Here is a 26,846-nt window from a genome sequence, read left to right on the forward strand (position 1 = left end):
TCCTATCATATTACAGAACTAAATCTAACCTAATAATTCAGCAGGCTTCAATCACTTGCAACATAGTCGAGAAAACGGGGCCAGGACTTCAGGGTTTGTGTTTATTTCAACGATCAATGAATTTCCATCTTTGGGCCCTCACCTCCCAACGCACACTTTTAGAAACATTGCTAAAAATAGTAGCTGCAGCATCTCTTCTCCCTCTTGTAAATTTGGCTCTGAAAATGTATTTAGGCTCCAAGTTCAGATGGGGGACCTTCCAAACAGGAAAAAAGAGTTCACTAAGGGAGCCCCACAAATGGAAACGAGTCTGTGGGCCAGAGAGCAGAACAAAGCTTTGTTCATGAAGCAAGTTCAACGGACACACATGATAAAACTCAGAGCTGAACACTCTTACCTCCCAAAGTCAGATTTCATAACCACTGGGATCAATTTATCTTATGTTAATATATCTTCACATATACATTATTCTGACCTTCATTTTCTCATTTGGCTGCTGACCAATGAAAACTTGATTTCAGAATGCAAATGGGAATATTGCTCTAAATCTATATGGACCAACATAGCTTAAAGTAAATAGGAAGGTAAGAAAGTAAGAGGAAATGCCATATGGATGCTCAGCAGGCCCAACGCAAAAGGGGTATAAGATTTCAAAATGCAAACACACTACCTAGGAGCAATGGCAGATTTTCTGTCTTGAAGCAACTAAATTGGAGTAGTCTATAATTGAAAGGAGTAAGAATCATAAAACTGTAACAGCAAGCTGTATAAGTAGAAGCTACAAATGCAAACCACGGGATAGGACTCTCTTGGGCTCTGTATAAAAATGAACCTGCAACATACAGACAACATATGCCACATGAAATGGGTTATCTCTGCATATGTAATAACAAATCAGGTTTAGCATTCCCTTTCGTCTTTATGCAGGAAGTAAAGAGTATATCTGAATGTAACTAACCCCAGGAAATGGTACAGGGAAGTCTCCACTTTATATCTGGAGTCACTGGCACAGGAAGCTAGCTTCAGAAAACAGTGACCTACTGGGGGACTACACATTTTGAAGATATTCTTTACTACAGGAAATGCGTATTAAAGCACAATGAATCCAGTTAAAGACTGCTGGCAAGCCTCGGGGAAGGAGGCCTCCCTCAGCTACTAGGTGGAACATTAGTATATAGAACAATGGGGCCTAAAAAAGTGGTTAGGATCTTGTAAACACTCCTGTGCTGGCCCAGCCATAGAACACATACAGATCTAGTGTTCGTTATTCCACAGCAGAGCAGCACTAGCAGGACAGCAGAGATAATGGTGGTGAGTCCAGATAATGCCAAAGCAAACTTTTAGGAAAGAGGGAAGAGCTTTAATGCAAAGTGAAGACTACTAGACGCATAAAGGTTTCAGCTTTAAGAAATGCATGAGTCCTAGGGATGGTGGGTGTAGCTCAGTGGTAGAGTGCATGTTTAGAATGCATGAGGTCCTGTGTTCAAACTCCAGTAGCTCCATTAAAAAAAAAAACAAAGAAAGAAATGCATGAGTTCAGTAATGGTGGTTTGGATGAACGAACAGACCCACAGCCACTGAGAAATGACATATGTTGGACAAAAACCTAACAACTTGTCTGGTTCTGAGTACCAACTGAGACCAACCCAAAGAGCAGGGCACTGAAGCTACCAGGTGACTGGCTACTTCTAAGGCCTTTATCTTTGGCTGACTGTTTGGACCAGAGTGATATTCCTCTCCATAGGGCACAGACTTTGGGGTATTTCTCAACAGAGACTATTAATTGTTCCCCAATACCCATTCTCTTTTTATTTCTCTGTAACAGAATCCATGATTTTTTAGCTGGATACATTTCCCAGACTCCTCTGCAGCTCAGTGTGGCTATTGGATTAATTTCTGGCCTGTAAGATGAAAAACTATAATATACAATTTCCAGGAAGTGGCCCTTATTAAAAGAAAGGGGTGAAACTTCTACATCCTTTTCTCTTTCCAGCTGGCTGGAATGCAGATGTGATGGCTGGAGGTCAGACAACCATTTTAGACCATGAAGGACACATTAAGGATGATGGAACAGCAATTCATAGAAGCCCTTAGACTCCAGACTTTTACATGTAAAAAAATAAATTTTGTCATTTTAAGTTTTCTGTCATATGTAGCTAAACTTAATCCTAACCAGTACAGGCTCACGGGAGAAAAGGAAAAAGAAAAGGAAAAGAAAAGAAAAGAAGACAACTCAAGACAGTCCAGGAACAGTGCTTTCAGAGGTAAGAGTGGAATATCTGCCAGTAAATATTCTCAAGCAAACTAAGAAGCTTAGTTTCCCCAGTGTGGGAAGAGGCTTTTCTGCAAGACATGTTTAGGATACCAAGTACTAGTTCATATTAGGGCATTCAAGGACTCCTGGAGCTGAACAGGACTTGATTAAAAACAGTTCAACAACCAAGATGTACTAGGGAGTTGGATGGGGGCGGGCCTCCTTCATGCCTTTAGAAGATAAATGGTCATTAGAATTCAGTGTCAATAAAATCTCTGACTTAACCTACACAAGGAAATAATGAATTCCTGGAATATTTTTATGCAAATAAACAAAGTAAGGGGTAACCAAAAGTTTTTGAGAGCACCAAAGGAGAGGAAAACACAGTGCAGAATGTATCAGATACAAGATGATTCTAAGGTTCATATAGAAAAAACAAAGTAAAACTAGTCAGGAATATTTTGTAAAGTAAATGATGATAACACTAAACACTGAGGCTTGTTACAAATCTACAGCAATGAAAGCAATGTGGTCACAGTACCTAAACTGATTACTGGGATAGAACAGAGTCAAGAAACAGACCCAAATATATTTGGTATTTCAATTAAAAAAATTTTTTTTTGAAGAGCTTTTTACCAGGCACTAGGCATGTAGGTGTGAACAAATACACAGACTCTGTCCTGTTGAAGCTAGCATAGTCTCATATCATGTAAAGGTAGCATTTCAAATGAGAGGGAAAGACTGAAAAAAATCACCTGTGTTAGTCTAACTGGCTAATTGGGGGTGAGAGAGGGCGGTCTAGATTCACACTCAGACAGAGGTAAGAACTTTAAAAAAAAAAAAAAAGCTAAAGCTATTTCTATATTTATTTGATAGAAGTTTAAAAACAAAGTCATGAAAGAATTAAAAGAGAGCCTTGAAGAATTCATTTTTTGGTAACACTGGAGGAGGGAGAAAAACAAACCACAAGGACTATGTGACAATAACAATAAAAAAAAGTCACTATGACTATATTAAAGTTCTAAAAAATTGTGTAAAATACCCAAATATCAAAATACAAATGATTAACTGGGAAAAAAATTTTGCAATATATGACCCCAAATGCTAATTTTCTTAACAGATAAATAGCTCCAACAAATGAATAAGAATATTAGACAACAGAGTGGAAAAATAAACTAAATAACATTGAACAGTCATTAGAAAAAGAGAAATTCATGGCTTACAAAGGTGGCCTTCATAATTCATAAAGAAAGAAGTAAAAATCTATCTACTGGCAAGGATGAAAAAGTCTGACATCTACAATGTAGGTGAAGATGTAGGAAAGAAGCACTCGTACACTATTGGTGGGTCCAGAGACAGAAGCAAGCTTTTAGGAGGGAAGTTTGCAACAGCTTTCAAACGTTAAATGAGCAGACCTTTGGCCAACAGAAAGTTAGCCAAGATAATTAAGTGAATAATAAATTTATAACTGTAGAGTAAATTATATTTTAAACTAGCAGTGCCCAGACTTTTTTAGTATGTAAAATAATTTTTAGCATGCACTCCCAAAATGTTTATTTAGAAATGATATACATACGATACTAAACCAAAATCTATATTATAAACCAAAATCTATATTATAACACATCCTCCAAAAAGCAGTTTAAAAGACAGAAGTTTTTTAAAAACTTGAAGTTTATCCAGGTTAATAATTCTGCTCTGAATTTACTGGCAGCAAATCTGGTCTGAACTGACATGAGGCTATTAATAGTCTTTATTCATCCCGCTGAGTGTGAATATTTAAATATTCACGTTTCACTGTGTTTGATTTTGGATGTTGACCCGACACTGAGGGAGGTATTAGGTAAGGTATAGAATGTGCACACAGGACCATGAACACAAACTTGTGAATTCTGAAACCTGTCAGGCTTCAAGGTTTTGGATAAAGGATTGTGGACTTGCATAACCCTTCCCTAAAGACTGGGGAATAGCAAGTAATAAGTACTTGTTGAGTGACTACACCCTAATTCATCCTTAGGACCATCAGATATTTGCCTGTGGGGCCTATGAAAGTGCTGAGGCTATCTGCCCGTGTACCTCAGGCCACAGTATCTGAATTCTTCTGCCTGCCTATTACAGTTTTTGTTTTGTGTTGTTTATTCTTCTATCTTGTTATAAAGGCCACCAGTTATAAATTCTGAGATTATCATTATCCCTACCTAGTAGCTCCTTTTCCTTTTCTGTTTTTCTGTAGTCTTAGAATCAAATAACTAAGCTCGTGTAAATAAACAGGTTCTGAATGAAGTCTTATGGGCTCTGTATTGACTCCCATTGTATACTTTGTGACAGGTATTTTGGCTTAATGAGCCTACTTCCTGGTTCTCAATGTTTGAGAACAGAGAGGTTACCAGATCAACAGAAAGTTATGCTGTTATTTTTACTATAAGCCTGTATAAGGGGAATATTTACATTTTTACTATTTCAGGTTAAATAGGCACATGTTGTAAAATGCCAGAATTAAAGGTAGATGAAGGAAGGTACTACTTTAAAAATAATACTCCTAGGCTTAACAGTTTGGTAGATAATTCTTCAAGGATGGAAGAAAACTGTCAGTATTAGTGGCTTAACTTACTATGTCTCAACTACTTCCAGACAAGAAAGAAAATGATATTTTAAACCAAATAACATTTAAAAAGGTCTGTACTCAGCACACTCCCTTTCCATTACAGCTAAGAAGAATGTATTCTATGCTCTCTAAGTGCTTTAGAGGAAGATACGGAGGAAAGTTCCTCCATACCGCACAGCACAGTGAGGATGCTGAGGAGTAGAGTGGGATTATATGGTTAACAGAACACACATGGGAGGGTGAGACTTGAGAACTCTAATGACGGCATCGGTAAAATCTGTGCAAGGGTCCCCAACCCATTCCCAGAACAAAGTTGCAGTGGGTCCCTATGAACTCGCTGTTGTATCAGACTCAAAGGTTTTCAGAGGGTAAAGAAAGGTAAAGGTGTAAGAAGGCAGGGATGTTATGGAATGTCCGTGGAAATGAGAAGCAGAGCCAGGTAAGAGAAGCCGACTTGGGGAAAAGGCCCAGGTAGGTGTTGGAGACGCGCCAAGCGGCTGCGGATGCAAGGACAAAAAGTGAGCGTGGGAGGAATGGCGAGGGGTGAAAGGACTGCAGAATCTTAAGAAGGGTCGGCGGTTCGGCTCCGACGGGGCCCCGCGGGCCTGGCCGGGGTAGACCGCGCCAAGGGAGGCTGGGCCGCAGCACGCCAGCTCCGATCTGACCAGCGAAGTTCCTACCCGTCCGCACGCGTCCGGCCGCAGGTCCTGGAAGTCTGCGCCGTAGATGGCCTCCAGGGCCTGCAGCTCGTGGTCCTGTCTCTGCGGGTAGCTCTCTGACGGCTCGTCTCGACCACGCCCGGGGGCCCCGCGGCCCCCAGCCATGGTAGTGCTGCCAGCAAGGCACCGAGGCCTTGCGGTGGCGGGTGGGACCCAGGCGGGCTCCGTTCCGGGGGCGGGCCCGAGGGCGGGGCTCCACGCCGGGGGCGGGGCAGGGGTGGGTGGGGCTCCAGGCTTGGAGGAAGGATTGCTGCCGGAACTCCAAGCCCGAAGTGGGATGGTGGTCAGGGACTGGGAGGGGCTCCGAGCCTGTGGGTAGGATCCCGGCCCAATCTCCGCGCCCTGGGCGGGCCCGTGGGCGAGACCCTGCGGCGGGAGCGCTGCTAGCGCGAGAACTGTGGAGGCGAAGGAGCGAGGCTGGGGGAAGGCTTGGCCGGCATCCTGCTGGGGGAACTTGAGCAGAGGAACCTGCAGGAGCGTGGGAGATCAAATCAATTAGAATGGAATGATAATAATGCCAAATGGTCTGGTTTTCAAGAAATAAATCTCTTTAACAGAAATGACTACTGGAACTCCTTAACTCTGGCATGAGTAGTGAGACGAAACTCTTAAGGGCAGAATTTAATGGGTTTTCCAGCGGCTTATTGACTCACCTTGAGCTTTCCCAGAAGACGACCAGGAGCTAAAATCGTGACCATTACTCCCCAACCCCCTAGTTTGGTACCCTCCGTCCCAGTGCCACTAACTGAGTTCAGGCCACCATTATCTCTTCCCTGGATGACTTCAACAGCTCGGAAACTAGTCACTGTTTTCATTCTTTCCCCACTTTTAAGCCATTCTTTCTATTGCAGCCAGAGTAATGTTCCTAAATCAAAAATATGATCATAACTACAATCCTTTAAAACTTCCCATTTCTCCATTGGTTCTTTTCATTAAAAACTCTAAATATGGAAAATTTAACATATATATAAAAGTACAGGAAATATTATAATGAACCCCCCTGTACTCATTGCTCAGCTTCAACACATTTAGATATCTTGTCAATCTTATTTCACTTCTCCCTTTTGCACCACCTCCCACCAAAATACACCTCCCTAGGAGTGAATCTCAAAGAAAATCTCAGACATACTGTTTTTTCTATAAACACTTAAATACATATCTCTAACAGATAAGGACATTTTACAAACATAATACTGTCCTTACACCTTAAAAATGTAACAATTGCTTAACATCATTTAATACCCAATTTATGTTCAAAAATCTCCATTTGTCTAAAATTAGAATCTGTACTGGATGCTGGATCTATAAAGAGTATAATCAAAACAATGAGCAAAGTTTGAAGGGGGTCTGTGGACTAGATAGCAGTACTCTATCAGGGTTAATTTCCTGACATTAATAGTTGTACTGTGGTCAAACAGAAACTGTCTTTGTTATTAGAAAGAAAATATCCACTCCAATCTTAAGGGGTAACAGGTTATTACATATGCAGTTAGGTCTCAAATGATTCAGAAAATAGATGATAATAACTCAAGTGTAGAATTAGACCATTGGGGAATTTAGATGAAGGATATATGAGAGTTCTTTGAATGATTCTTACAACTTTTATGTAAGCTTGGAACTATTTCAAAGTCAAAATTGCACAAGAAAAAAATCCTGGCAAACTGTTTTCCAAAGTGGTTGTACTATTATATATTTTCACCAGTTTATGAGAATTCTAGTTACTCTCCATCCTTGCCAGTAATTGTTGTTAGTCTTTCAAATTTTAAACATTGTAATTGGTGTGTAGTAGTATCTCATTGTGTCTTAATTTATATTTCCCTAATGATTAATGATGTTGAGCATCTTTTCATGTGCTTGTCATTCATATGTCTTCTGTCTGTTCAAATCTTTTGCCCATTTAAAAAATTGGGTTTTTTTTATTATTGAGTTTTGGGAATTCTTTATATATTCTGGAAGTAATTCATTTATCAGATATGTGATTTGCATTTTCATTCTCTTAACAGTGGTTTTTTTAAGAAACAACCGAACAACCCAATCCAAAAATGGGCAAAAGATCTAAACAAGCAATTCTCCAAGGAAGACATACAAATGATCAATAGGCACATGAAGAAATGCTCTATATCACTAATTATCAGAGAAATGCAAATCAAAACTACAATGAGGTATCAACCTCACACCAGTCAGAATGGCCGTCATTCAAAAAATCCACAAATGACAAATGCTGGAGAGGCTATGGAGAAAGGGTAACCCTCCTACACTGCTGGTGGGAATGCAGTTTGGTGCAGCCACTGTGGAAAACAGTATGGAGATTCCTCAAAAGACTAGGAATAGACTTACTGTATGACCCAGGAATCTCGCTCCTGGGCATATATCCAGAAGGAACCCTACTTCAGGATGACACCTGCACCCCAATGTTCATAGCAGCAGTATTTACAATAGCCAAGACATGGAGACAGCCTCAATGTCCATCAACAGATGACTGGATAAAGAAGATGTGATATTTATACAATGGAATACTACTCAGTCATAAAAACCGACAACATAACGCCATTTGCAGCAACGTGGATGCTCCTGGAGAATGTCATTCCAAGTGAAGTCAGCCAGAAAGAGAAAGAAAAATACCATATGAGATCACTCATATGTGGAATCTAAAAAAAAAAAAACCCACAAACAAAGCATAAATACAAAACAGAAATAGACTCATAGACATAGAATACAAACTTGTGGTTGCCAAGGGGGCAGAGGGAGGGAAGGGATAGACTGGGATTTCAAAATTGTAGACTAGATAAACAAGATTATACTGTATAGCACAGGGAAATATATACAAGATCTTAAGGTAGTTCACGGAGAAAAAAATGTGACAATGAATACACATATGTTCATGTATAACTGAAAAATTGTGCTTTACACTGGAATTTGATACAACATTGTAAAATGATTATAAACGAATAAAAAATGTTAAAACAAATGCATTCATGCACACACACAAAAAAACAAAAAAACAGTGTTTTTATTTCCAAAAAGCATAGTTCTTACTTTTGCATAAGCTCAGTTTATCAGTTCTTTCTTTTATGACTTATGTTTTGTTGTCCTATCCAATAAATATTTCCCTAATTCAAGGTCACAAAGATTTTTCTCTATGTTTTCTTCTAGAAGTTTTATAGTTTTAGGTTTTACATTTAGGCATATCATGAGTTTTACTTAAAAAGCTAAGCATATACCTACCATATGACTCAGCTATGCACTGTTAGGTATTTATTTACTCAAGAGAAATGAAAACACGTAAAGACTTGTAAATGCATGTTCATAACCCCTTAATCCCCAAACTGGAACAACCCAAGTGCTCATAAACAAGTGATGGACAAATTGAGGTAGAAACAAATTGAGATGTATCAATACAATCAATGGAACACTATTCAGCAACAAAAAGAAATGTGCTATCTATATAGTAATAACATGGATGAATCTCAAAATAATTAGGCTAAATGCCAGACAAAAGAGTACATACGGTATGATTCCATTTACAGAAAATTCTAAAAATACAAATTTAGTAATAGATAGAAGATACGTGGCTGCCTGGGATAAGGAGGACAGGGATGAGCCAGAGGGAGGGAGTCCAGAAAGACAAGACGAAACTCTTGGGGATGATGGATGTGTTCATTATTGTGGTGCTGGTTTCATAGGAGTTTGTATCAAAACTTATCAACTGTATAATTTGAATATATGCAATTTATTGTATGTCAGTTATGTCCCAATACTCCATTAAAAGAAAAAAGGTTGTTGTTTTATTTTGTTTTACAGTGATTTGTTTGTATCAGGATCCAAACAAGTCCATATATTACATTTGGTTGCCCTACATGAAATAAAGGATTAACTCAGCAGGCTTGGGATATGCAAAATCTGATCATTTCAAAGAAAAGATTGGTCCTTGACAAGCTTCTGGCAGATAAACTATAAACTCCTGGGGCATCCAGCCTGGTAAGAGTTTTTGTATAACTGGGTTCACAAACAATTTGTCAGGACACCCTAAGATTTCCTTATTCTTCAGGCCCTCCCTAACCCCTTAGATCAGTTCTCCAAGGAAGACTCTCTACTTCCCTGTGTCTTCCCTGCTCCCCTAAAGTGCATCTCCTGGTCTTGCTGTTTACTCTCAACTACCCAAGGAAAAACTCCCAAACTGTTGGTCATTATTCCCAAATTTTAAAACCACAATCCCCTTCATTCCTGAAGGATGTTTTCATTGGATATAGCATTCTGGGCCAATGGTTCTTTTCTTTCAGCCCTTGAAAATGTTATGCCTCTTCTTTCTGGCCCACTTTCTGGTGGTTTCAATTAGATCTCCACTGTTATTCACATTGTTTTTCCCCTCTAGGTAAAGTGGCTTTTTTCTTTGGCTACTTTTAAGGATGTTTTTTCTTTATCTTAGTGTCCAGAAGTTTGGCTGTGATGTGTCTTGGTATAGATTTCTTTGGGTTTATCCTGTTTAAAGCTCACCCAGCTTCTTGAATCTGTAGGCTTATGATTTTTGCCAAATATGGGAAATTTTCAGCCATTACTCCTTTGAATACTTCTTCACCCCTTCCCTCTTTCCCCTCTCCTCCTAGGAGGTAAAAACACTTAACTGTTCTTACACCTCTCTGTGGCCTGGCAGTCAGAAGTAGGAGAAACAACGTGGCTCCTGCTGCTCAAATATGTATGAAATAAAAATTATTTAGTGGCTTATGCATGATTTTGTGGGGTTTGTATGCATTTACATATTTATATACTTAATGAATTTGTCCTTTAAGTTCTGGAATAAGTTAAATATATATTTTTATTCCAAAGCTGTGCCATTACTTCCAAGTCAGACTATGAGTCGTAGTATTTTATAATCAGATCGCATCTTTTAGCAAAGAAGATACTGTCTTGATCACTTAAATCACCAGAAGTGGTCCTATATAACTTTTGGCTCTTTCAAGAAAACCAAATTTATTCTTAAAGGACATATTTGTTACGATCAGGGAAAGAATGTTTCCTATTATGATACAGGAAAGATTGTGCCAGCTTCTGAAGTTAAACATAAAAGAGAGTCCCCAAAAAGTGTGGAGAAATCATGATATACTTCAAAAGTTAAAACAGCTTCCCAAGGTGACTCCTTTAAAAGTGCTAATACTCATGGGTATTTTAGTTTTGGCACACTTGCTATTAAAAAATTAGTCAGGTTGCTTTATAATCACTGTGTGTGTGTGTGTGTGTGTGTGTGTGTGTGTGTGTGTGTGTGTGTGTGTGTGTGAAATTACTGCGGCTTTCTGGGGGAAGGGGGATTCAACCTCCCACCTCTCAGATATTCTTGATGAGTTTAATAGAAAACCATAGGTGGGAGGACTATTACAAATTGGGAAGCTGCATTAGGAATTACACTCATAGATTCATATCCGTAGAAAACTATTTCCCAGTCCACATAGTGAGATCATTTAGATGACATGAAGGACTGTATTAGTATCTTTTAAACAAATAATTGCTTTAATGTTTATTTAACATACCCCAAACCATAAAGAACCATAAAGTACTATATTTAGCCCAATAGTGTAAAGGCTAAATTTTGGACTTCTAAATCTTCAAGCAAAATTTCCCCAAAAGTCACTCTGTCCTTCGTTAATTGCAAAGTAAGTAGTCCTCCCATTTTTTTGAAAAATAGGATCTATTAGGCAACAATTTATTTAAATCTACAAAGGGAGCATTCTTCAAAATATTTAAAGATGATGCTTTTTTCCCCTTAGATATTTGTTGACTTTAAGCATCAATAAACAGGAATCAGTATTACTTAGTTACACTTTATTGATTTCCTGCAGTGTGCCAGATACTGTTAGAAATTTTCATTAAGTTGGTATTTCACTGTCCTCCAAACAGGCTTGCAAAATAGGCATTTTTATTCTTACTTGGTAGAGAAGGAAACTGAGTTTAGATAGGGGATGTAACTGTCCAGTGTCACAAGTGAAAATGGGGGCGCAGGCATTCAAATCCTGGTCCAGCTGACACAAACATCATGCTGCCTCCGCTGCACCCTGCCGCCCTCCCCCATAGTAGACTCTTTATCTTGAGGGAGTTGGTAGGTGTGCCTTTGTAAAGAGACAATCTGAGTTTATAGGGAGAAAAAAAATCGGTTATCACCTGTACTAAGCTTAAATACTCTCCAAAAAAGATCCTTAAATGACAGAAATTTATCAGAGACCAGTATGTTTTTAGACATGAAAAGCCCAATCGTTCAATTCCAAGATGCCCAGAGGCTTTACTATCAGCTACCACTTTCATTTCACAAGGGCCTGGGATATCCTTATTGCCACCAGAATACACAGAGATTTTTTTTAAAGTCCTGACTCAATACCTTCCACACCCTAGAAATGAAGTCTATGCTCTCTTAAATAGGCAGGCCGTACTTTTCATAACTGTATCTGCCAGGATAGGCTGGGTTATGCTGTGATAATGAGCAGCTCCAAAAATCTTGGTTGTTTAGTTCAATAAAGGTTTATTTCTTACTTATAAAAAATTTGCTGTGGGTCTGGGTGGGTCTCCAGGGCATCTGCACTCCCCTCCCCAATATGGTGATTCAGAAACTAATGGCTGCTTCAATATTTCAGCTCTTCCAGTTCAACATAAGGCCCCTTCCACAATCACAATGGCAGGGCAGCAAGACTTGAGAATCACAGCTTTTCACCGCTGCAGCCCAGAAATGATTCGTCACTTCTGCTCACCTATCATTAGTCATTATAACCACATGACCCTGCCCCTTTGCAAAGGCAGCTGACAAAAACAGTCCTCTGAGTGCTCTGAAGAAGAGAGCAAGATACTGTTGAATACTAGTAATGTTTGCATAATAACTTGCATTGTCTATGTCTTTTATATAGGCAGAGAAATAGCCATTTGGAAATGAACCACCTATTCCAGGAGGGTAGCCAGGGGCCATAAGGACCCCTCTCAGCATGCAGCTGCTTGGGCTTATCAGCACAAAATACTCCCAGCTTTTCTCCTCTCTCCACCTTTAGTGAGACGCCATGAAGGCCCTTGTGAGGTGTGGTGGGAGGGACAAGAAGGAGAAGGAAGAGACAGTCAATGACGAAAATGAAGAAAGGGAAGAAGGAAGGGAAAATAAAACCCATAGTTTCCTCCTCACTTCCCTCACCTTCCCCTTGGACTTTGCAATTACCCTAAATCCCATTCCATCTCTTCTTCCCCCAACACAAGCCCCTTCCTGTGCTTCAGTAAATTCCCAGGACAGTTGAAATCTAGGAATTCTTCTGAACATAAGTGGATTCTGTTTCATTCTACAGATATGGAATGACATTATTAGCACCTATATGCAAATTTTGCCTCCCACAATACCACAGGAGTATAAGAGAAAAAAACAAAAACAAAAACAAAAACAGAGAAGAACATAGGCTTTTTAAAATTACCAAAGATATTTATCATAAGGAATTGACTCATGTGATTATGGAGGCTAAGTCCCAAGATCTGCATTCAGTAAGCTGGAGATGCAGGAGAGTGGACAGATTGTTCTAGTCCCAATCTAAAGGCCTGAGAAAAAAGAAAGCTGATGGTGGTCTGAAAGCAGGCAGGCTTGGGACCCAGAAGAGCCAATGTGTTGATTCCAAAGGCAGAGAAAAGCTGATATACCAGATGAAAGGTTGTCAGGAGAGAGAATCCTCTCTCACTCAGCTTTTATGTTCTAGCCAGATCTTCAACTGTTTAGATGAGGCCCACCCACATTGAGGGCAATCTTTACTCAATCTACAGATTCAAACGTTAATCCATCCAGAAGTATCTTAATAGACACTCAGAATAATATTTGGCCAAATATGGACAACCTTGGCCCTGTTAAGTTGACACATAAAATTAAGCATCGTATCTATTTTCTCATGGTTATAAGAAGGAAAAAAATTCCCTAAGCAAATCCCAGGAGGTATATGATTAAGGAACAGGTTATTGGAGACTCACTGCAACAATCTCTGTCCACATGCTCTTCTTATAATACGGTTGACACTCCTTCCATTGAGAGATGTGGTCTCTGTCCTCTCTTCTTAGATGTGGTGGCTTTTGACTGCTTCAACAGAGTACGGTAGAAGTGATGTTATGTGACTTCTGAGATGAGTCATATAAGTCAGCCAGCTTCTGCCTTGTCCTCTTGGGAGTCTATCTTGAGATGCTCATTTTTGGAACATAGCTGCCAAGCTTTGAGGAAGCCAAGCAGCCACATGGAGAGGTCACATAAAAGTATTCCAGCTGACAGTCCCAGCTGAGGTCCCAACAATAGCCAGCATCAACTGCCAGACATGTGAGTTAACAATCCTTCAGTTTCCATACTCCGGCCTTGACTTTGAGCTGCCCCAGCTGATACTATGTGGAGCAGAGCTAAGCTGTTTCAGTGGCCCAAACTGCATATCTGTAAGCAAAATTAAGTGATTGCTTTTGGTGCCAACTGGTGCCTGCCAAGGCTCTGTGAACCCCAAACTTCCAGCATCTGCCTGTTCCTCTGTGGAAGATAAAGTACATCTTTTCCTGACATGTGTCTGCCTTAGCAAAATTAACAGCCCTGGGAAATGGCTAACCTCACTGTAGCTCAGGCTGACCTGTCTCAGCCCACGTTTCCTCCTTATAGGAGTCATAAATTCCACTACCTTGCTTGTCTCAGCCCATGTCTTCATCTTTTGGGGTCATAAATTCAACTATCCTGCCATATACCAAAGCCCTTTACCTCACTTACAGCCAACCAAAAATCTGTTCCCTTATCACTTTGCATTCACAGCTCCTTCCTCAGTAAGGCCCTGCACATTCACCTCAGCACTCACATAGGCACCTCTGTCTATGCGGTCCGCTGTTGCCTATAGCAGCTTAGCTATTAAATGTTTTCCTTGTCTCTTAAACTTTTGCCTTTGGTAAATTCTTTTACCACCCACGACACTGGCCTGCCATGTCCCCCAACATTGCTGTTGTAATTTAAGCCACTAAGTTTGTGATGACCAGACAGGTATAAATAACACTACTGCATACACTTTGACACACATTTAAACTATGTCCAATCTCTTATGTCAATCTTAAATTATCTTATAATCAGTGAAAAAGAGACTGGAGTAGCACAGGGCCATAAGAAATAATGTTACTCCAGTCTCTTCCTTGGTGCTGTATTTTCACAAGGCAGTCCTTCCTCAAGTCTGAGAATGATGGTGACCTCGGCTTATCATGTTATTTCTTAATTCAACTAACCCCCATATCCCAACACCAACACAGAGGCTGGAAAGAATTTACTTGTATCTTTTCAAGATACAAAAAGGAGAGGTTTCTTGCTTTATTAAACACTCTTTATATCTGCAATACTGAACAATCTTTTCTACATTTTTATCCCAATCCTTTTTATTAGTTTTGAATAGGGATGGCAGGCGAAGGTGGGTAAAGTGGTATTTTTACAACTGTTACTACACATCTCATGCATTCTCCCCTCACCTTTCCTAAGGAGTGTGCTGCTGGCTGTTGCTTAATATTATTATAAATTCTGTTTTGTAATGACTACAGTGAAAGGAGGTTCATCTTGAAAAGATGTTTGGATTCCCACAACAGATTTTAACTACTGGAAATGGCTTTTTTTTTTTTTGAAAGCACAATTAATCATTAATTTCCCCTCCATTTCCTTCCTTCCGTCTTTCTTTTTTGCTTTCTTCTTTCCTTCGTTTCGTCTCTAAAATGTCTGAACTAACTGCTCACAGAGAGGACTGCAAGTGCAAGTTTTGTGAGAATCCAAATATGTACAAGACTTGGACCTATGCCCTTTCAAGAGTAAGTAATAAGGGTTATTTATTGGAGTAATAACAAGACAGTGAAAGCACTGTGTATGGTAGCCGGATCTGCCTTTAGACAACCCAGAAAAACCCTGAAATTTTAATCAGTTCTTAAAAGAGTTATTGTCCTGGGACCTAGTGCCACCTGTTAATATGTCAAAGCCCTCTACTGTCTTTTCCTCCCGTTTCTCCTTTCCCTTGAGCCTTTTTCTGAGTACCATACACGTTCCTTTTCCCATTTGGCTTCTCTGACTTTACCGTTTTTTCTGGTTTACTTGGTCACTCCAGCCTCCCAACCTTTTGCATCAGCCGGCAGGAAGTTGCTCCCTCCCCACCTCTTCGTTGCCGGAATCTACCTGACCCAGGTTGTATTGTGTACGTTTTAGAAATGAGACTCAATAAAAAGGCCCAGGAAAACCGTGCACTGGATTTTTAAATCTCATCTTTCTGAAACGCTTCAGCTACACCCAAGGCCCGACGGAGACGACAGGGTCAGGGCTCTCTGCCCAAGTGGCAGCGACGTGGAATTATCAGCCTCCGGCAGCCCCAGGTGACGAGCATTAACGACAGAAATAAACTGAGCGAAGCACAGAGGAGCCGCGAGCTTGTCCACGGCAGCCGGACAGTGATCCTCCGCGCCTCCCACGTTCCCCGGCGGTCACGATCCCGGGGCGGGACTGGCTGTGGGGAGGGGGTGTGGAAGATGGCGCCAGCCCCGCGGCGGCCTCGGCGTGGGGGCGGGGCCACGTGCGTCACGGGACCGCCCCGCGGGCCGCGCGCCCCCAGCTGCCCGAAGCGCTCGCCGGGAGTCTGGCAGTCGCGCAGACCGTGTCCCTGCCCCTCTAGGGGCGTCCTCCCGTGTTCCTGCACGGCCGCGACGCTCTTTCCCAGCAGCCGAGTGCCGGAGTGGGGCTGGGAAAGAGGACACCAGGCCGTGCAGAGGCTGAGGGGCTGCGAAACTGCGTCCCTTCAGCCGACGCCGAGGGGGGAGGTGGGAACCCCCAGCGAGGGGCTGGGCGGGAGGAGACCGCGCGGGCGTCCTGGGGGACGGAGGCCCTCCCTCGCGGAGGGCGAGGCTGTTGAGAAGGTTCAGGGCATTTCACTAGGACCACGGGCGCCGTCCGTGACTCAGGGGTCCCTTCGGGGCTCCAAGCATTTGACTTGGGCATTTCGCGGGTTTCCCAGCGCCATCCAGCCTTGAAGCCAACAAGACTGAAAAACGGCTCCAGCCAAATGTTCTCTTTCCTCTAAGGAGAGAAGCTGAGCGCGTCAGCTAGAGGGGACTCCAGAGGGCTGCCCCGGCCCTCAGTGGGTTGAAGGAGCAGAAGTTGACAGGGGAGGCGGGAGTGGAAAGCGCCCACCTTGACCCTTAAATGCCCCCTGTATTTATCTCTCTGCTGAGTGGGTTTGGCCGCGCTGACCACCCGGGAGGAGGAGGGACGGACGGCGTTCGGCGAGCTCCGACCATGCCGCCTTCATGTGGCTGCTGACGGGGACCCAGGAGGGAACCAGCATGAGGCGAAGCCTCTCCTCCCTCCTCGCCTCCCAGGTGCCGGAGCTGGCAATGTGGAGACGTGAGGGGACCCGCGGCTGACCCCGGGTTCTCCAGGACTCTACAAGGAACCTAGGCGGTCCTCCGCGCCCGGGGCAGGAGAGAGTGGCGCGGGGGTCCGAGGCAGGCGCCCGGGAAGAGCCCCAGCCTCGCCATGGGGCATAACGGCAGCTGGATCTACCGAAACGCCAGCGAGCCGCGCAACGCGTCGGACGCTGAGACTGCTGATGCCAACCGCAGCGCGCTCGGGGAGTTTGGCGAGGCGCAGCTGTACCGCCAGTTCACCACCACCGTGCAGGTCGTCATCTTCATAGGCTCGCTGCTCGGTAAGACGCCCGCGGGGGCGCCTCTAGGGTGGGCTTCCCCAAGGGCGCTGGCTCGAAGACCCGGGATCGGGGGTTGCCGGAGCCGCCGTAGGTTTCTGGGTGCCTGGCACAGTGCAGATAGTTGAAGGAGGTTTAAGCATGCTAGAGTAACTGCAGGGAAGTTAAAAAGGGACGGTCGACTCCAGCCCCTAAGCTGGAAGCAGAAGAGTTCGTAGGGCTTTGTCCCGGCTTGGGGACCATTGCCTGGTCCGCTCGGAGGTCAGCTTCTCCAGGCGGCCCTTGCGGAACGCTTTGGGATGGGCACGGGATTGTGCCCACTTTGTAATGGCTGGAGCTTTTGTTTACAGATAGCGAGCAACAAAGCTTCTGTTTTGTTGCTGATGACTGATCTGTTTTGCGCTCCCATCTATTCCTTGTCTATAAAATTTTTTTGGAAAGAGCATTATGTTGCGCGGTTTTTAAATGGTTTGCTTCTTCCGAACACCGACCTGATGGTAAACAACCCTGTGGAGTTAACCTCTGTTGTCTTCATATTTTTTAAAACCGCCAAACAAAGTCCCAGTCTACTACTCTCCCTATGTTTTGTTTGAAGTACAGGGTAAAAAACCCAAAACACGACACACAACAAATTAAGGAATACTTGTTTGGAGAAGAAAAGATTAACGAACTGAAATGAGTGGTTAGTAAAAATGTTTGTCCACGAGTGTGAGAGTTACCGGTACTTCTTGTAGCTCCTCTTTAAATGAATGATAGTCAGTATTCACCTTTGTAGGGTTTGTTGAACATATTGCATATTACCTGTAAATATGTGTCTTCCCTTCAAGTGTAAATTCTCTGATGTGGCATTTATGAAGATGTGAAAAGATTGTTCATGATTATGTGTGATATTCTGGCCAAGAGCAGTTTTGAAGTTTCAAAGTAGAAATAGATTACTGTTTGTAGACACCTGTGAATTTCCGTGAAAACCAAGATAATTGACATCAAAAAGACTATGAAGCATCAACTATACTTCAATTAAAAAAATAAAAAGAATAAATAATACAACGTAATACCAAAAAAAAAAAAGACTGTGGAAGAATTGTATTTGGAATTTCCCTTCATACTTTCTCTAATTGTCATCATCCTGTCCCACTCTAGCATAATATTTATCTTCCATTTTTTGTCATGAGGGCATTTTCAGGAGTTGACATCAGTGTGGCTATGTCTAGATTTGTGTGTGTATGTTAAGATATGTTTTTATGAGTGAATATGTTATAAATGCATGTTAACAAAGCAAAAACTTGTGTCCCAAATATTTTCAATATTCATTTAACAAATAACAAACATTGAACACCTCCTAGGTACCAGGCACAGTGCACTGTAGATTACTGAGAGTTAAATTCTAGTATTGTCCAGTTACTGAAATTGAAGATTATTGGGGAGGCAGTAGAAGTGGCTGCATTTTTCTCTGTGTGTGTGTATGTGTGTGTGTGTGTGTGTGTGTATGTGTGTATGTGTGTGTGTGTGTATGGTTTGGTTATTTTATTTTGTTTTCTCCACTGGTAACTTTAACCCTGAAGAATGATGTTGCTGGGAGACATTTTCCCATAGTTTGATTCTAAAAATTTGAGTACTGTTGAAGTAGAAGACAGAGCATGTATGTAAAGGGCAGAGCAAATAGAGCACATTTAACAAATGTTAGTTCTGCTTCTGAGGTACTTGCTATTCTTGTAACTTGCATTAGAGTCAGGAATTCCTAGGTGCCCTTAATTCAACTCTTTCCACATGGAACATTAATTGATACGCAAAAACTGCTCTTGTGGATGTCTTCAAAGAGGAAACTAATTTTGCCCTTGATCTTTGGTTATGCCTGACTTGGCCTAGCCAGAATTCCCCCTTGCACAAGACTTGGGCCCTCCTAAAAGAGAATTCCATTTGCTTCTTTTTATTTTCAGAAAAAGTATAAATATAGTTACATTTCTAGAAATCAAGAGTCTGAGAATTTGTGCAAAAGTGAAAGGCCTTTCTGGTTTCCTTAAAAGCTTAGTTAAGTAACATTGCCCTGTGCAATTGTTACTGGTATTCTTGATTCATTGTTCTCTGAGGATTTGACCCATACAAACATATCTATGTCATCGAATCCTGGTAATGCCAGTTGAGGCTCAGAGTTTAAGTTCCAAAGCCATGTGCAGTCAGTTGCAAGGCAAGTAATCTTGGGAGACATAGTTTCATGAAGCCCCAAAATAGAGAAAAATCCCAGAACAATCGATAAGGCTGAAAAGTAAATGAAGGGTGAAGTAGCATTTAGAAGAGCGTATGACACTGATTTAATCTACTTGTTTCCCCATCCCCAAACACAGATGCGTGAGTTTTTCCCTTTAAATAAATCCAAATATATTTTCCACATTCTGTAAATAAAACTTTTCGTTGGGATTTCCAGATGCCTACTATTATGTGAAAATAATTCCTTTGTGCTATTGGTGTCTTGCAGCTCTTTTTGAAAACTGTTTTAGTGCCCTGTATGAGGATAAATCCCCAACAATTTGGAATGACTATAATATTCCAACCAGCGGGAACATTATTTGCTGTGTTGGAAATGAACTTAAGAATTGTATATAATATTCAAATAATGACTTTTGAAGGTTTGTGTAAACTAGTGTTTCTCAGCCTTCTTTATGTAACATCTTGGGGTATCTTCAGATATACTGTAGATTTTGAAAGAGAGTCAGATAATTTAGATTGCCCTTTGGTAAATATATGGATAGCAAAGACCACTTTTAGTAGTGAACAATATGAAGTCAAATACTCAGAAATAATTGGAACCATCATTTCCAATAAGTGTTTTGGATCTAACTCCTCAGAGTTGATCTTTCTCTCTCTCTCATTCTCTTGGATTTACAATTTAAGTACCTAGAGAGTTGGACCCCTCTCTGGTGCTTTTGTTACTGGATTGGTCAGGCCCTGGCCCGGCTAAGATCCCCACTCTGGTCAGGGAGGTTCTTTTTCTGATCAGATTTCCATGGCCAGTAACAAAACTGATGCTGAGACTGGGATGCACATGCTTTATTCAATGGCCAGAGAATGGATAAGCAGGGACTTAGTTCGCAAATCAACTTCTCAACCCAAATATACAGTAGGGTCAAGGTGAAAGGGAGGGAATTGGGAAGACTGGGAAGAATATTCATGAGTTATCCGAAAACAGAAGATATCTATGAGTTGGACCCAGAACTGATGCAACTCTCCTTTTTATTCCTTACATAGGCTTTTTGGGTTTTTGTCATGGTAGTCATCAACTGTCATGGCACTGGTGGATGTGTCATTTAGCATGCTAATATATTATAGTGAGTGTATAATGAGGCTAAAGGTCCACTGGAAGTCAAATTCTCCACCATCTTGGGCCTCGTTGGTTCTAACTCTAAAAAGTTACTGCTTTTTTGCTTTGCACCTTTCTCCTGAAACTTAGATAAGAGTAATTGGTTTCTGTTGAGGGAGGGGCAGGGGATATGATTCTGGGACAGCAGCCCTAGTAACGCTTTGACTTGAAAAAGCTCAGTGGTTATGACCTAGTCTGTTACCTTTAAGCTCCTTCTGCACAAATTGCTTGTTATTGGTTGTTATCATCATTGGAGGCATTTAGATTTTTATAAATTGCTCTTATTTGAAGGAAATTAGTACTGTAGATAATAGCCAACAAGTATATATCCTACCCTAAAAGTTATTTTAAAAGAGAGAAATCAGCCTACCTTCCTCTTGCCAAACCATCATATGTATGGTTCTTATTTTTAACCTGTCTCCCCTTTCCTTAGCAGTAGTCTGTAGTGAATGGGTGTGAAATTGATGACCCAAAGTAAAGGTCCAACCTGTCTGTTGCCTGATTCGTTGAGGGGTTATTGCAGTAATCATTTCAAAGGAAAGAGGGGGGAAATTACTTATTGAATTCATTTGACAGATGATATGGATAAACACCATTTTTGCTTATGATTGTTTGTAGTCTTTAAGCAAAATTATATTGGGCACCAGCAATGTTCATGGTACTTGTTTGAAAGAGAATTATGCTTGTGCTTTTGATACTAGTTGATTAAACCGATAACAACTGGATAATTGTTGGAGTTCCTCGGTTAAATGTTTGATAGAAACAACGTTAATACTAATTGTGCTTAGAATTCATAACTGCACAGGATGATTTTTAATAATTGTATATAATAATATAATATATTGGTCATAATTATAGCCAATAATAATGTATTATTAACAGCCTTATAACAATATATAATAATATGTTGGCATAATTATAACAAATAATAACATAATATCAACAGCCTTATTATATCTGCTTTTTCTGTTTTTGGTATACCTGGAAGCCTAGTAGACTACATCAAGAGTAAGGTGTCCTGAATTGGCCTAAGCAGTATGAAATGATGAGGTCGCTAGATAACAGCCTTGGTAGGTGAACTCCTAATGTATTGACTCAAATTGCCTCATGTTGCCTTTGATTTCCACATAATATATGCATCAGCCCCATTCTTTTATAAGGTAATCAATCTGATCTCCATCTGAGTTAAACAATTTGGTAACCTTTTGCTTCTTTCTAGATGCTCAGGGTATATAGCCTCCACTTTTCAGTTCCTCTGAAAATTAAATTCTATTGTGAAAACTTGAAAACTTTATTGAGATTAAATGCGTATACTACACAATTCAACCCATTATAGTATACAGTTCAGTGGTTTTTAGTATATTCACAGAGTTATGCAACCATCACTACTATCAAATTCCAGGACATTTTTATTACCCCCCAAAGAAATCACATACTCGTTAGTAGTTGCTTTCCATTTCCCCTCAATACCCCGAGCCTTCAACAGCCACTAATCTACTTTCTGTCTCAGTGGATTTGATGGTTCTGGACTTTTCATTTGTATGGACTCATATGATATGTGGTTCTTTGTAATTGTCTTCTTTCACTTAGCATAATGTTTTCAAATTTCATTCATGCTGTAGCATATACTTCATTCCTTTCCTGTGGCAAAATAATATTCCATTGTATGGATACACTGCCTTTTCTTTCTTCATTCATTCATTGATGGACATCTGGGTTGTTTCCACTTTGTGGCTACTATGAGTAATGCTCCTCTGAACATTTGTGTAATTTTTGTGTGGACATAATATTTTCAGTTCTCTTGGGTATTTAGCAAGAGTGAAATTTCTGGGTCATATGGTAACTCTGTTTATCTTTTTTAGGAACTGCCAGACTGCTTTGCAATGTGGCTGCATCATTTTCTATTCCCACCAGCACCGTATGAGGGTTCTAATTTCTCCACATCTCTACCAACAGTTGTTATTATTTGTCTTTTTGATTCTAGCCATCCTGGTGGATGTTAAGAAGTATCTCATTGTGGTTTTGATTTGTCTTTTCCTAATGACTAATAACGTTGAGCATGTTTTCCTGTCCTTATTGGCCATTTACATATCTTCGGGAAAATGTTTGTTTAGATCTTTTGCCTTTTTTTAAATCGAGTTCTTTTTTGTCATTGAGTTGTAAGAGTTCCTTATACAGTTGACCCTTGAACAATGCGGGAGTGAGGGTCACTGACCCTCTGGGCAGTCAAAAATCCAAGTATAACTTTAGTCAGCTGTATGTACTCATGATTCTGGCATCCGTGGATTCAATCAGCCATGGATTGTATAGAACTGTAGTACATATTTAGTGAAAAAAATCTGCATATAAGTGGAACTATGCAGTTCAAACCTCTGTTTTCAAAGATCAAATGTGTGTTTTAGATAGTAGGCCTTTATTGATATATGATTTGCAAATATTTTCTCCCATTTTGTGGGTTTTCTTTTCGTTTGATTACTGTGTTCTTTGAAGCACAAAAGTTTTAAATTTTGATGAAGTCCAGTCTGTCTAAAATTTTTTGTTGTTGCTTGTGTTTTTGGTGTCATTTCTAAGAAACCATTGCCTAATCCAAGGTTACGAAGATTTATTCTTTTCTTTTCTTCTAAGAGATTTACAGTTTTAGCTTTTACATTTAGGTCTTTAGTCCATGTATGTTAATTTTTGTACATATGTGAACTAGGGGTCCAGATTCATTCTTTTACCTGTAAGTATATAGGTGTCCCAGCACCATTCCTTGAAAAGACTCATCTTTCCCCACTGAATTGTCTTGGCACTCTTGTTGGTCCTGTGGAAACTTTTGACACTAGTGTCACACTGAAGGATTTTCATAAACCTTTGACAAGGAGTAAATAAGAGGAAAATATATATTTTTCCCCACTGGCAATTTACTTTATGTTCTTTAAAAACGTAATCTAGAAACAGGCTTTCCCAGAGGCACAGAGGAGATGGATGACCTATCCAGTGTATTAAAAGAGGCTGACTTATAATATAGTTAATTGCTTTTTTCTGTGTTTGCTAGATTCTTTACCTAGTCTAGCAATTAGGCCCCTTTTCATGTGTGCTAATATGTCTTGTCTCTGTTAAGGATCAGTAATTTGAAATTGCTAGGATGCTAATAAATGATGGCTATATCATAACTCTGCTTCATTAATGTTGTTTCTGAAAAGAACTGCTGTGATCTAAAACAACTAACTCCAGGTATATTTTCAACAATTTCACTTTTACAGATGTTTCCACAGCTATGAGCCCATTGGAGCAGAAAGACATATTTAAAGTTTGGTCTTTTTTTTCCCCCGTTTTATCTGGTCCTGTTTTGTTCTGGACCTTAGTCTGTGGTCGCATGCTAAGAAATATAGAACTCCTTTGTTTAGGATTAGAAATGTAACCCTCCCCAATCAGAGCAGTGTTTATATCATGTCAACTTATTTTTTAAGGAGGAAACACTCCCAAACTCATTCTATGAAGACACCATTGCCCTGATACCAAAACCAGACAAAGACACTACCAAAAAGGAAAATTACAGGCCAATATCTTTGAAGAATATAGATGCAAAAATTCTCAGCAAAATATTAGCAAACAGAATCCAGCAACACATAAAAAAGATCATACACTGTGATCAAGTTGGATTCATCCCAGGGACACAAGGATGGTTCAATGTATGCAAATCAATGTGATACACATCAAAAAAAGAAAGGAAAAAAATCACGTGATCATCTCAATAGATGCAGAAAAGGCATTTGATAAATTTCAACATCCATTTATGATAAAAACTCTTACCAAAGTGGGTATAGAGGGAAAATATCTCAACATAATAAAAGTTATTTATGATAAACCCACAGCCAACATAATACTCAATGGTGAAAAGTTGAAAGCCTTTCCACTAAAATCTGGAACAAGACAAGGATGCCCACTCTCACCACTTCTATTCAACAAAGTATTGGAAGTCCTACCAATATAATCAGACAAGAAAAATAAATAAAAGGGATCCAAATTGGAAAGGAAGATGTAAAATTATTACTATATGCAGATGACATACTATATATAGAAAACCCTAAAGACTCCACACAAAATCTACTGATAAACGAATTCAGCAAGGTATCAGGATACAAGATTAACATACATAAATATGTTGTATTTCTTTACACTAATACTGAAAGATCAGAACAGTAAAGTAAAAAATAAAAAATCCCTTCTAAAATTGCATCAAAAAAATAAAATACTTAAGAATAAATCTGACCAAGGAGGTGAAAGACTTATACATGGAGAACTACAAAACACTGATTAAGGAAACTAAAGATGATTTAAAGAAGTGGAAAAATTTCCCATGCTTTTGGATTGGAAGAATTAATATTGTTAAGATGGCCATACTACCCAAAGCAATCTACAGATTTAATGTGATTCGTATCAAATTACCTAGGACATTTTTCACAGAACTAGAACAAATAATCCTAATATTTGTATGGAATCACAAAAGACCCAGAAATGCCAAAGCAATACTGAAGAAAATGAGGCTGGAAGAATAACCCTTCCAGACTTCAGACAATACTCCAGAGCTACAATAATTAAAACAGCATGGAATTGGCCCAAATGCAGACATGTGGATCAGTGGATCACAATAGAGAGTCTAGAAATGAATCCACACATCTATGGTCAATTAATCTTTGACAAAGGAGGCAAGAATACACAATGTAGAAAAGGCAGTCTTTTCAACAGGTGGTGTTGGGAAAGCTAGACAGGTGCATGTAAATGAATGAGTTTATAACACCCCCTCACACCATACACAAAAATAAACTCAAAATGGCTTAAAGACTTAAACATAAGGACACCATAAACCTAGAAGAGAACATAGGCAAAACATTCTCTGATATAAATCTTAGCAATGTTCTCCCAGGGCAGTCTACCAAGGCAATATAAATAAGAGCAAAAATAAATGGGACCTAATTAAACATAAACTTTTGCACAGCAAATAAAACCAGAAGACAACCTACAGAATGGGAGAAAATATTTGCAAAAGATGAGGCTGACAAGGACTTAATTTCCAGGATATACAAACAGCTCATACAACTCAGTAACAACAACAACAACAACAAAAACCCAATCCAAAAATGAGCTGAAGACGTACACAAACATTTCTCCAGTGAAGACATACAGATGGCCAATAGGCACATGAAAAAATGTTCATTTATCACTAATTATCAGAGAAATGCAAATCAAAACTACAATGAGGTATCACCTCACACCAGTCACAATGGCCACCATTAAAAAGTCCACAAATGATAAATGCTGGAGAGGGTGTGGAGAAAAGGGAACCCTCCTACACTGTTGATGGGAGTGTAGTTTGGTGCAGCTGTTACGGAAAACAGTATGAAGATTCCTTAAAAAACTGAAAAGAGACTTACCATATGATCCAGCAGTCCCACCCCTGGGCATATATTCAGAGGAAACTCTAATTCCAAAGGATACATGCACCCCAATGTTCATAGCAGCACTATTTACAATAGCCAAGACATGGAAGCAACCTAACTTCATCAACAGATAACTGGATAAAGAAGTTGTGGTATATATACACAATGGAATACTACTCAGCTGTAAAAAAGAATAAAATAACACCATTTGCAGCAACATGAATGGACCTGGAGATCATTATACTAAATAAGGTAAGCCAGAAAGTGAAAGACAAATACCACATGATATCAGTTATATGTAGAATCTAAAAAAGTGACACAAATGAACTTATTTACAAAACAGAAACAGACTCACAGACATAGAGAACAAACTTATGGTTACCAGGGGAGAAAGAGGAGGGTGGAAGGATAAATTGGGAGTTTGGGGTTTTCAGATACTAACTACTATATATAAAATCGATAAACAACAAGGTCCTACTGTATAGCACAGAGAACTGTATTCAATATCTTGTAGTAGCCTATACTGAAAAATAATATGAAAAGAATATATATATATATTTATGTGTAACTGAATAACTATGTTGTACACCTGAAATTAACACATCATAAACTGACAATTAAACATTTTTTCTTTCACAAGTATACCTTGTTTTGTTGTGCTTTGCTTTATTGTGTTTCAAATATAATTGAATCTTTCACAAATTGAAGGTTTGTGGCAACCCACGTTGAGCAATCTTTCAGTGCCATTTTTTGAACAGCATTTGCTAACTTTGTGTTTTTGTGTTACATTTTGGTAATTCTTGGCAATA

At 40.0% G+C, this 26,846-nt stretch overlaps 2 protein-coding genes across 6 annotated transcripts in view; one reads left to right on the forward strand and one right to left on the reverse strand.

The window, feature by feature from the left end:
* Window positions 1-5,739, reverse strand: part of EIF2AK4 (eukaryotic translation initiation factor 2 alpha kinase 4) — a 79,937-nt gene extending 74,198 nt beyond the window's left edge. For all 4 annotated transcript variants that reach the window (XR_004137223.2, XM_064485745.1, XM_031453317.2 and 1 more), the window contains exon 1: window positions 5,540-5,739. Coding sequence is in view for 3 of the 4 variants with exons in the window: in XM_064485745.1 (XP_064341815.1) it covers window positions 5,540-5,683 (144 nt within the window). In the remaining variant the exon portion in view is untranslated. The remainder of the gene's footprint in view (window positions 1-5,539) is intronic.
* Window positions 5,740-16,192: 10,453 nt separating this feature from the next.
* The window catches only part of GPR176 (G protein-coupled receptor 176), an 83,493-nt gene continuing 72,839 nt past the window's right edge, over window positions 16,193-26,846 (forward strand). Inside the window, exons 1-2 of one of the 2 annotated variants that reach the window (XM_064485748.1) lie at window positions 16,193-16,375; window positions 16,934-17,262. In XM_064485748.1, coding sequence (XP_064341818.1) covers window positions 17,091-17,262 — 172 coding nt within the window. In that variant the 5' untranslated portion in view covers window positions 16,193-16,375; window positions 16,934-17,090. Of the gene's footprint in view, window positions 17,263-26,846 lie in introns of both variants that reach the window. The other variant, XM_010989335.3, reaches the window with a different exon arrangement.

Source organism: Camelus dromedarius, chromosome 5, assembly GCF_036321535.1.
Source record: "Camelus dromedarius isolate mCamDro1 chromosome 5, mCamDro1.pat, whole genome shotgun sequence".
Classification (NCBI taxonomy): domain Eukaryota; kingdom Metazoa; phylum Chordata; class Mammalia; order Artiodactyla; family Camelidae; genus Camelus; species Camelus dromedarius.